This window comes from Glycine max, chromosome 7 (assembly GCF_000004515.6).
Source record: "Glycine max cultivar Williams 82 chromosome 7, Glycine_max_v4.0, whole genome shotgun sequence".
Classification (NCBI taxonomy): Eukaryota; Viridiplantae; Streptophyta; class Magnoliopsida; order Fabales; family Fabaceae; genus Glycine; species Glycine max.
The window spans coordinates 44,560,971-44,572,233 of record NC_038243.2 but is presented as its reverse complement, the minus strand read 5'-3'; the positions used below and the strand labels follow the sequence as shown (position 1 = coordinate 44,572,233).

The window sequence follows — 11,263 nt, the reverse complement described above, 5'->3', positions numbered from 1 at the left end:
TACTAGTCATTATAATTATAATAATTTAGTTGTGGATGTTTGAACTTTATTTGAGCATCAATAACTCAAAAAGTAATTTTTATTCTCGAAACAACACTTTCTTTCTTTTTCATTCTGTGTATTAGAATTCGAAAATATACATTAAAATTTACAATATATTTTTCTAACTTTAATTTTATCCAAACACAATCACGGATCCATGGTTAACTTTTTAGATTTTTTTTTATGGTGAATATTAGTTATTAATTTATTAATTTTTTTTAGTGGTAAAATTCAAACTCCCAATTTATTTCTTCTCCTTCTCCCTCTACCACACCAACTCAACCTTATTATTTTATACAATAACTAACTATTCTTACTTCATTCTTCTGTTCTTTAACATTTTTTTTTTACTTTTATTTTTAATTAAATAAATTTTAGTTTTTTATGAAAATAGTATTGTCAAAGAAATATGTTCATGTGAATAAAATTTAGTTGATCCTATTATAGAAAAATTTTAATTTTAGTTATAGAGCAAGTTTTTAGTTTATCCTATTATATTAGTGACCATAATAAAAAAGTCCAATAATATTCATAAAATCTGAATGGGTTTTGGGGGTAGTAAAGGACATGGAAGCCCAATAAACGTAGAAGTGGAGGCCCGTCAAAGGTGTGAGTTTGATCTAGGTCTACAGCATAAGAAAGAGCCTGAGGTTATTTCGCTGCCACTGCCTTCTCTTGTTTGTTGTTGTTGTTGGAAGCCAAAACCCTAGCAGCCGGCGAGAATGGTGAGTTCTTCTTCTCCCAAGAGATTCAGACCTATTTGTGGTGGCTTCTTAATGATTGTTGAATGTGCATGTTGCAGGCAGACGTTGAGGTTGATGTGGCGGCGGCGGCGGCGGCGGCGGCTGCAGGGCAGCCAAAGAAGAGAACGTTCAAGAAGTTCAGCTTCAGGGGGGTGGATCTGGACGCGCTTCTGGACATGTCCACTGACGAACTCGTGAAGATGTTCAGTGCTCGCGCACGCAGAAGGTTCCAGAGAGGTCTCACCAGAAAGCCCATGGCCTTGATTAAAAAGCTCCGCAAAGCGGTATGTATTTATTTTCTGTCTGTGTTCATTTTATTTTTCTGTCTATGATATCAATTTGCTTCATTTTGATGGAATAGAAAAGGGAAGCACCAGCAGGTGAGAAGCCAGAACCAGTTCGCACCCATCTCCGCAACATGATTATTGTGCCTGAGATGATTGGTAGCATCATTGGAGTCTACAATGGCAAGACCTTCAACCAGGTTGAAATCAAACCCGAGATGATTGGACATTATCTCGCTGAGTTCTCTATTTCATACAAACCCGTCAAGCACGGTAGGCCTGGTATTGGTGCCACTCACTCTTCCAGGTTCATTCCTCTCAAGTGAAAAAAACCTCTGCAAAATCCCCATCTTTTTCAGATTTTGTTTTTATTTTCAGCTGCCTATTGTATGGTTTATCATGACTTGATTCCATAGTATCAACATTTTATTTAGTCTTTTGATTTTGTCAAGTTCGATAACTTGTTCATTTTAAACATGGAAGATTATGCATCAATATTTTTCGAAATAGTCTTTTCTACTTGGTTTTGTGAATGCGTTAATGGATGAATGTAACTTAGTTGGATGACTGGAATCGTTGGATTCAGAGAATGTGAACCCAATTTTATACACCTCCATTCGCGACATGGTAGCTAGAAATACCAACATTCTCCACGGGTTTTGGTAGATTGTAATTGTTTTGATTTAATTTAACCGATCAGCATATGTTGTGATGTATGCTTAATAAGTTAATACTATTTACCTGTGTGTTCTATAAATCAATAATAACTTTAAACGTTTTAGCTAAAGTAAATTTACCTGTGGTCTATAAATGTGATGCGTGAGATCGATAGTAGTCATTTCTTTTATGTTCAATATTCAGTTCCATCTATGAAAATAATTACTCTACCCAATTTAGTCCTTGAAGGGGAAAAAACCACTATATTGCCCCTTGAGATTTAAAATGTTCATCTGGTGTGTATTCTTAGTGAAGCAATCTAATTCTAAACATTTTAGTGAGAACATTTAGAGATCATTAAGTAGATTTTCACTTTTTCATAGATTCATTATGTAGCAATTGAAGAAAAACGTCTAAAAAGTAAGATTTCCACTATTTGGTGACTTTTTATTAGAGATATAATCGCAGAGTAATTTCTTTGAGGGACTAACAGCGTGTTTTTCTTTTTAAAGTCCGTTGAATGCCAATCCAAGTATTTGGCTTAGGCAACGATCAGGTGGTTTAGAAAGTGACCATGGATAAACAAATTCTTATTTTTGTTTTTAGAAGGTGACCATAGATAAACAAATTCTTATTTTTGTTATCCTCTTTCGCATTCAGCAAAGGAGAGCAAAAGTGAATGAATAGACACAACACAACGACAAGGTTTCATCCAAATATGCATGCATGATTGTTTTCTTTATATACAGGGATACTTTAATAAATTCATATTCAGACTAGTAATCAGGGGAAATCCAACCAACCTGAGTCCCTGACCCTGGTAAAAAATTGAATGAGTTCAGGTATGAGCCTATGAGAATATTTGTCTTACCCACCATTGAAGGATAAGAAATAAAACGTAAGTTCGTGTTGTACAAAATGCTGATATTAGTGGCTAAACAGATTTTATATTACTATTGACAGGCAACGTGTCATCAATCTACAAATAACTGAAGGAAGATAAAATTAGTTTTTTTTACAAGTAACAAGGAAATAACGATAGAAAGTAAAAAAATAATTCTAAAAGGAGTTTTGCGCTATATAGCCTACAATCTAGTGTCAATTTTGGGCACTCTTTCCCTACCTCTATAAACAACAGTGGCCGTATTAAAACATATTGTTGCAATGATCGAAAATGATTTTTTTTTTAAAATAACTTAAAAATAAAAGCAACTATATTTTCAGAGACCGTAAACATGTTTTAGTCTAAATTTCCATATTGATTTATTCAAAATACTTTACATACTTGAAAAAAATACACAAAAATTACATACTTGAAAAAAATACACAAAAATTCAAGTTTCGTATGTTATTAAGGTAGAAGTTTTCACACCACATACCAAACATAATAATTGTTATAGAAACCAGCAGACTTGTTTAAATAAATGCAGAACTTAGACTGAAATTAAATTCATAAAAAATGCGGATGGCATTACAGGTGTGTAAAAAGTGGCGCACAAAATGTGATGTTGGTGAAGCGTGTCAAACCCAGAAGGCAGGGAGCGCCACGTACTCGGCTGGTTTATTGAAATACAAATACAAAGGGACATTCAGAAGAAGTTTTGTGCTGTGAATGCGAGAGTGATGGCATCAGAAGAAGCAGAGTGTATATCGAACTTGTTCAAACCCATATACCTGAAGGAGGTGGCTGAGCTGAGGCAGTATGTCCCCAACCTCCAAAGCCGCCCCAACCCACTGGATCACAACCCCTACTTTGACACCCGCCAACTACAACAACAACAGGGCTTCTACCTTACAGAATCCGACGTCCTACTCCGCCAGATCGGCAACGATCTCTCTCCCTCTCCCCGCTTCGCCTACCACCGCGCTGGTCCACGCAAAAACATCTACTTTGACCCTTCCATTGTTCGCGTTGCCATTGTCACCTGCGGGGGTCTCTGTCCCGGCCTTAACACCGTCATCCGAGAGCTTGTCGTGGGCCTGTGGCAACTCTATGGCGTCCGTCATATTTTCGGCATCACCGCCGGCTACAGGGGGTTTTACTCCTCTGTCCCACTCCCCCTCAATCCCAAACTCGTTCATCATTGGCACAACGTCGGTGGCACCCTCCTTCAGACATCCAGGGGCGGTTTCGACCTTCATAACATCGTCGATGCCATCCAAACTCACGCCTTCAATCAGGTTTTGACCTTCATAATATTTCTGAGTTTTCTCCTATTTTCTTGAGACAGTAGATTGAAAATTTTAGGTTATTATGAACAGGTGTACATTATAGGTGGAGATGGGACTATGCGAGGAGCAGTGAAGATATTTGACGAAATAAAGCATCGGAAACTGGAAGTTGCAGTTGTTGGAATTCCTAAAACTGTGGACAATGACGTGGGAATAATCGACAGGTCTTTTGGATTCCAAACAGCAGTTGAAATGGCTCAGGAAGCAATCAGTGCTGCACACGTGGAGGCGGAGAGTGCAGTGAACGGCATAGGCCTCGTGAAGTTGATGGGTCGAAGCACAGGCCACATTGCTCTTCATGCAACGCTCAGCAGCCGCGACGTCGATTGCTGCCTTATCCCCGAAATAGATTTCTTCTTGGAAGGGAAAGGGGGCCTCTTGGAGTTTCTCGGCCAGCGACTCAAGGAAAATGGACATGCCGTGCTTGTTGTTGCTGAGGGTGCTGGCCAGGACATAATACCCAGAACCGATTCACAGAAGGACGAAAGGGATGAATCTGGGAACCCAGTCTTCTTAGATGTTGGTGTGTGGTTGAAGTCAGAGCTGAACAAGTGGTGGAAAAGGGAACACCCCAATGAGTTGTTTACAGTCAAGTACATTGATCCTACTTACATGATTCGTGCAGTTCATGCAAATGCCACTGATAACTTGTACTGTACACTCCTCGCACATTCTGCAATTCATGGTGTTATGGCAGGGTACACTGGCTTTGTTGCTGGTCCTATTAATGGAAACTATGCATACATTCCTTTGGAAGATGTGGCACGTGCAAATAACCCGGTTGATACCCAAGATCATAAATGGTCGTGGGTGAGATCTGTCACCAATCAGCCTGATTTTGTAAGGAGGTAAGACAGACAGAGACACACCATCAAAGTTTTCCATCAGCTGGACATCCTATTCGTAGGCTAGGTGAGCTGATTCTCATGTTCTCATGTTTCTAGATAGTTGCTTTACAAATTTGTGCATATTCTGTAACAAGTTTTATGCCTGGAACTTAAATATCAATACCCTTAAACTAAAACTTTCAACTTAACGAGTTGGTTGAAGCAGAAAGGTTGGAACCCCGAACCCGAACTGTACGTGCCTATTTTACAAATTAACTTGCTTTTTCTTTATGTTTATATTGGCATTGTAGTCTTTTTCTTCTGTCCAAATTCGCTTTAGTTTATCGATGGGCTTACAAAGGAGTGTTTGGCGTGACGGAAAATGTGGAATCCCTTGAATTTATCTCCTCAAATGTTTTCGTTCGGGAAAAAATGTGGGCAACACATTTTTGAACTCTTTTTTCCCTTTCTTTTAAGTCACATGGTACTAGAGTAAAATTATGCAGATTATACTTTTTATCCAATAAATCTCACTATCATAGAGAATTTGAGATGTTAGAAAGAGTACCACGTTTCTAATATTCTTTTTTGTTCCATCCTGATTTTTAATTTATCATCAATCTCAGTGACGTTCTATGGCGTGATTAAATAAATTGTTTTGTTGAGAAATTACTAACATTATAAAATTTAATTTACAGAAGTTTTTTTTTTACCTTTTTAATTAGGAGGCAATTGTTCTCCGGGATGAATTTAAAAATTTGTTATGTGAAAAATTGCATGGTCCTAGGAGCAATGTTGGTATAGGGGAAGTGATATAGCATACACATGTAACTCTTGTTTTGCTCTCTCTTCCTCTCTCTCTTTTTTTTTTTTTTTTTTTTTTTCTCTAGTGGCAGACAGCTTACTCAGCAAATGAGTATAAAATGAACTTTCAATATTCTATGCCAATGAGCCCAAATTCCCAATTGATGTTTGATTCCCTAAAAGTGGTTTAGAAAGCTGAGGGAGAGAAGAAAAAGAACAAAGGTGTTGAAAATTTTGCTTTGTCAAGCTGGTTTATTAAAGAACATGTTGCCCTTTTGTGCTGGTTGGGATTGGAATATTAAAATATGGCTTCCCAAAGGACGTGCCTCCTTTCCTTTTACGGTTTTCATCTCCATAAGAAGGGAGGGCAATCTGACTATACCCTAACCATTTTTCTCCGATGAAAATTCTGGTGGCATTAGGGAATATAAAAAGGGAGAAAATTGTAGAAACCCAGCGGAATCTGACAGCCATTGCTCGATTATTGAAGGGCTTGTGAACTGAAGTATATTATATAGTCCCTTTACAAGAGAATCAATACATTCGCAACCATACTAAAAGAATATTAGTGTCTGGGGCCGTAGAAAACTCTCACTCCACAAAGTCGATTAATCTATTCAGACAAAAATAATTCTGTAACAATTTACGCGAAGTTTACAGTAAGAAAATAAAAGCAAAGAATGAAAAACAAAATTAAAGATAGGAAGGGAGATGTTCTCCATGATATATCCCTATATTAAACTTAGTAAAACAAAAGGATTGAGTTTTTTTTTTTTTTTTTTTATGTAGAATGCTGATGCACTAAAAAAAATGGGAGCATGCTAACAATCTCCTGCTTGGGGATAAATGCGAACAATATTATAGGACCCAGTTATAACAGCCAAATACTTTTAAACTATGAATAAATGCATGTCAAACTATAAACTTGGCACTGTGAATAATCAAACTCCTCTAGTATCTTTCTTCACTTCCCCATATGGAAGGTGAGGATTTAGTCAGGGGAAGAGCCTATGAAGGGTGGCCAACGAGAAACATTATGGTATTGCCACGTGAAAGTCGGTTACTAAATACACATGATACACAGCTCCACCTCTGTCTGTCTTTGTGTCTGCCTCTCTGTGCTAAACGACAATTAACCTCTATTTAGTATTTAGGCGACAGTCACTTTCCTTGACTCTTCCATTCTCTGCTTTATCCAAATCCCAATTCCTTGTTTACACCCTCCTCTCCATGTATAATGAATGATATCTAAATCCGAAAGAAAGGCTCACTCTGTTGCCAAGTGAACGATCCGATTTTCATCCCCTGCCGTACTCATTATAGTGTTGAAAGAATCACGGCCTACTTCAACTTTTCAAAGTTCCATTTGATCATCTTTTACTACAACAACAAAATCTTATCCTTCTAAAATGAAGTTGGCTGTATAAATCACACGAGTCATGATATTATTTGACAAGGTTACAAATTAACTTGAACCAGATATTTTCAGTGTTACCCTTACTGACATCTGTAAAGATTGTAAATTTTATTCATAAATTTAATCTTCATTTCAATTCACTAGAGGAATATGATAAATGTGCCCATCCGAGTACTACCATGTTTTTTTAGATACAATAAACTTAACCAACCTTTGAATTGGGGGAGTTCCTGTAGTAAAGAAATTAAGCATCCTATATTTGATTTTAAAATTTACCAACTACCATCCCTTACTGTATGTTTATAAAATCGGTCAAGTTGGAATTTAGTCATTATTCAATATAACAGTATAACCCCAAGAATGAGATAACAATGGCCCGTGGAGAGAATATTACTTTCCCAAATCAATAACCTCTTTCGGCAACCTAATACCAAAACAACAAAACTAATCACACAAATGGTGTCTGTGAACAATAAAAACTTCGTACCCCATTGCCCAGAGGCTCTTCGCAATGCGAAGGTATGGGGGAGGGATGTTGTACGCAGCCTTACCCTTGCATATGCAAAGAGGCTGTTTCCGGATTCGAACCCATGACCAACAAGTCACCAAGGCACAACTTTACCGCTGTACCAGGGCTTACCCATGAACAATAGAAAAAGTAAATTTCAGAAGCGTAAAAAAACAATTTTCTTAAAGAAAAGCTGGAGTTATAATAGCCATAAAAAAAAATCTATGTAAACATGGAGCAAATTAATAGATATTGACCAGTGTTGAATGTCTGTAGATACCGACATATGAAAGAAAAAAGAGTGTAAGTTAGAAATTAGAAAGACAAGGAGGGTAATTTGGTAATTCCCGAAATCCCGCTCACTAATAAGTGATAATAATCTTTGTTGAGCTAAAAAAATCAAGCTCTCGTTCATGTTCAGGTGCTTTACTGTTAGCAGTTAACACAGTTACTTCACGAGCTGGTGCTAGTTCTGCGTTCCGTGTCTATTATTCCCCTCAAACTGCTGCAAAATCTTTGTTGTTTAATGAACGGTTAAAGTGTGTTTGTTTGAGTGGCAGAATGTTAGAGGCAACAAGGTGGTTGTTGGGTGCAGGTATTTTGATGTGGATGTTGGCATGGCTGGGAGAATCAGCAATAGGGGTGAACTGGGGCACGGTTTCTTTTCACAAGTTGAAGCCTTCCACGGTGGTTGGTCTCTTGAAAGACAACAAGATTCCAAAAGTGAAGGTGTTTGAGGCAGAGGCTGATGTGCTTAAGGCTCTCATGGGAAGTGGGATTCAGGTGATGCTTGGAATACCCAATGAGATGTTGCCCCTCTTGAGCACTTCCCCTGCTGCTGCTGATTCGTGGCTTCGCCAGAATGTTTCTGCTTACCTCGGTAAAGGCGGTGCTGATATCAGGTTCCTTTCTTCTCTTCTATATTCCATCTTTCATTAACAATGTCTAACATTAATTTTGTGGCCATTATAATAGTGCGGAGGGGTTTGTTTTGTTTTGTTATACCAAACATGGAGGAAAGTTTGCTGTGTGATAAAGCTATCTTTTACAACCAAATATTAAGAATCGACTTCTTACTTTATTATGTTACACCTTATTTTATTTTATTTCTTTTAATTTATTGAAGAAAAGTAAATAAACACACACACACAGGTTGAGTGTTTTTTTGCTCCTATCCCGAGTTGTGCTTTGCATATTGCATTGGAATTTCTTTCGGCAAACTGTTACCCTAACAAATCTTTAGGACCATTGGCATGGGTTGCTGAATTCAGTTGTTTATGATCTGCACAAGCAATGAATTCAGTATTCTTCTATGGTAGATACGAAAAGATTATGTGAATTTTTTTATGATCTGAGGATGAATATTTAATCACAATTTTTTTGTTTAACTATAGTTATTGTGAGCAATTTGAAATGTCTGTCAATGATATTATATTGAATACAAATTATTGTAAGCTTTAACATTTTGTTGAATGTTATTACCTCTGGAATTTGCTCCCTGCCTTGATGCTAAGTAGAAGACTATAGTTTGAACTATTTGTAAAGATACTATTGACTATTGAGTTAGCCTGAAGAAAATCGTTTGCAAGTTTAAGTAAAATATCACATATTCGTTGAATGAACTTTTCCTTTTAAACAGTGGTGTTGGTTTACTGGATGACCCCAAACCTTTCTCCTTCCTCCCCGAGCCATAAGTATTTGTTGTTATAGCTAGACTTTTTTTTAGAAAGTATATTGAACGTTTTGATTTTTTGCAGGCCTTTTAAACCTTTGGTATTTTTGTTACAGGTACATTGCTGTTGGAAATGAACCATTCCTCACTAGTTATAATGGTCAATATCAGAACTTGGTGATGCCAGCAATACTCAATCTTCAGCAGTCTTTAGTGAAAGCAAATCTTGCTGGTTACATTAAACTAGTTGTCCCCTGCAATGCAGATGCGTATGAGTCATCACTTCCTTCACAAGGTGCATTCCGGCCTGAACTGACCCAAATCATGACTCAGCTGGTTCAGTTCCTCAACTCAAACGGTACCCCGTTTATTGTTAACATCTACCCATTCCTTAGCCTCTATGACAACAATGATTTCCCGCAAGACTACGCATTCTTTGAGGGAACTACTCATCCTGTCACAGATGGTAACAATGTCTACACCAATGCATTTGATGGAAACTATGACACTTTAGTTGCAGCCCTGAGTAAACTTGGATATGATCAGATGCCTATAGTTATTGGGGAAATTGGTTGGCCCTCAGATGGAGCCATTGGTGCAAATATCACTGCAGCAAAGGTTTTCAATCAAGGTCTCATAAGTCATGTTTTAAGTAACAAAGGGACCCCTTTGAGGCCAGATGCTCCTCCTATGGACATCTATCTCTTCAGTCTTCTTGATGAAGGAGCAAAGAGCATACTACCAGGAGGGTTTGAAAGACACTGGGGGATATTCTCTTTTGATGGACAAGCTAAGTATCCTCTAAACCTTGGCCTTGGAAACAAGGAATTGAAGAATGCAAAGAATGTTCAGTATCTTCCATCTAGATGGTGTGTGGCAAGCCCCTCTACTGATGCTCAAAATGTAGCAAACCATATGAGAATTGCATGCAGTGTTGCGGATTGCACCACACTTGATTATGGGGGTTCATGTAATGGAATTGGAGAGAAGGGTAACATCTCATATGCTTTTAACAGTTACTATCAGTTGCAAATGCAAGACTCACGAAGCTGCAACTTTGATGGGCTTGGTGTGATCACTTTCCGAGACCCTTCAGTTGGTGACTGCCGTTTTCTTGTGGGTGTCACAGATAAAGGCTCCGATTCCTCTGCTTCTCAGATCAGATGTCAGTGGTGGATTCTACTAGCATTTCTAGTTATACAGACGATCTCTTCTTTCTCATTGTGATTCAGAGGTTTCATAAGTGGGTTTTTCATGATCACCTATTCGATAACTTAGAAGTAGCAGTCAAGTAGAATAGCTTAAAAAAAAGAATATTTGATATTTATGGGCTAATAATATATAGAAAATATTCGACTGCATTCTTGGTCTGTAACCCAGCGTAGGATCTAGTCATTGTATCATAACACAAAAGGTGATCCGAACACCAAAAATATACAATATTACACATGATTTATCATTTGTGTTTCTTCCGGTTATTTCTGTTAGACAACTAGTGTTTCTAACGTAGGCATCTGGTTGCCATTTCCTATTTAATAAGTTTTACTAATAAATTTATAATTTTTAATAAATTTTAGTAAATAATAAAAAAGTGTATTAGAAGAAATGTTTTATTAACACTTTTATTTTTATGATTATACTCTTTGAAAACGGGTTAATGTGTTAGACAACTAGTGTTTCCAACGTAGGCATCTGGTTCCCATTTCCTATTTAATAAGTTTTACTAATAAATTTATAATTTTTAATAAATTTTAGTAAATAATAAAAAAGTGTATTAGAAGAAATGTTTTATTAACACTTTTATTTTTATGATTATACTCTTTGAAAACCGGTTAATGCTTTCTTTATTAGTAGGGATGGTAACGAGTCAAATAAGTCTAAATTATGAAATAAGTGGTCTTTTTTTAAGGTGAAATAAATTTGACTCGAAAAAGTATATGAATAAATGGATTGGTCTCTTGGTCTAAATAATAATTAAAAAAAGATGCTAGAAAAAAATATTTTTAAAAAGATGAAATATATAAGATTAGAAAAAGCTAAAATCTATCACACTAAAATATACAAATATTTTAAACAT

General features: G+C 36.9%; 3 protein-coding genes across 4 annotated transcripts; all 3 read left to right on the top strand.

Annotated features, from left to right (window-relative positions):
- The first annotated feature begins 608 nt into the window (after nucleotides 1-608).
- LOC100801408 (40S ribosomal protein S15-4) lies at nucleotides 609-1,576 on the top strand. Its single transcript, XM_003529636.5, has 3 exons — nucleotides 609-767; nucleotides 845-1,069; nucleotides 1,147-1,576. The coding sequence occupies exons 1-3, from the start codon at nucleotides 765-767 to the stop codon at nucleotides 1,393-1,395; spliced, it is 477 nt and encodes a 158-aa protein (XP_003529684.1). The 5' UTR covers nucleotides 609-764; the 3' UTR covers nucleotides 1,396-1,576.
- A 1,499-nt stretch (nucleotides 1,577-3,075) lies between these two features.
- Nucleotides 3,076-5,082, top strand: LOC100807957 (ATP-dependent 6-phosphofructokinase 2). Its single transcript, XM_006584051.4, has 2 exons — nucleotides 3,076-3,907; nucleotides 3,989-5,082. The coding sequence occupies exons 1-2, from the start codon at nucleotides 3,350-3,352 to the stop codon at nucleotides 4,808-4,810; spliced, it is 1,380 nt and encodes a 459-aa protein (XP_006584114.1). The 5' UTR covers nucleotides 3,076-3,349; the 3' UTR covers nucleotides 4,811-5,082.
- Nucleotides 5,083-5,310: 228 nt separating this feature from the next.
- LOC100807420 (glucan endo-1,3-beta-glucosidase 5) lies at nucleotides 5,311-10,645 on the top strand. 2 transcript variants are annotated; one of them, XM_041017458.1, is made up of 2 exons: nucleotides 5,311-8,416; nucleotides 9,272-10,645. In XM_041017458.1, exons 1-2 carry the CDS (start codon nucleotides 8,377-8,379, stop codon nucleotides 10,411-10,413), a joined length of 1,182 nt encoding a protein of 393 aa, XP_040873392.1. In that variant the 5' UTR covers nucleotides 5,311-8,376; the 3' UTR covers nucleotides 10,414-10,645. The 2 variants fall into 2 exon arrangements, with proteins under 2 accessions (XP_040873392.1, XP_003528714.1); XM_003528666.5 differs by having other exon boundaries at nucleotides 5,313-8,416; nucleotides 9,303-10,645.
- The last annotated feature ends 618 nt before the right edge of the window (nucleotides 10,646-11,263 follow it).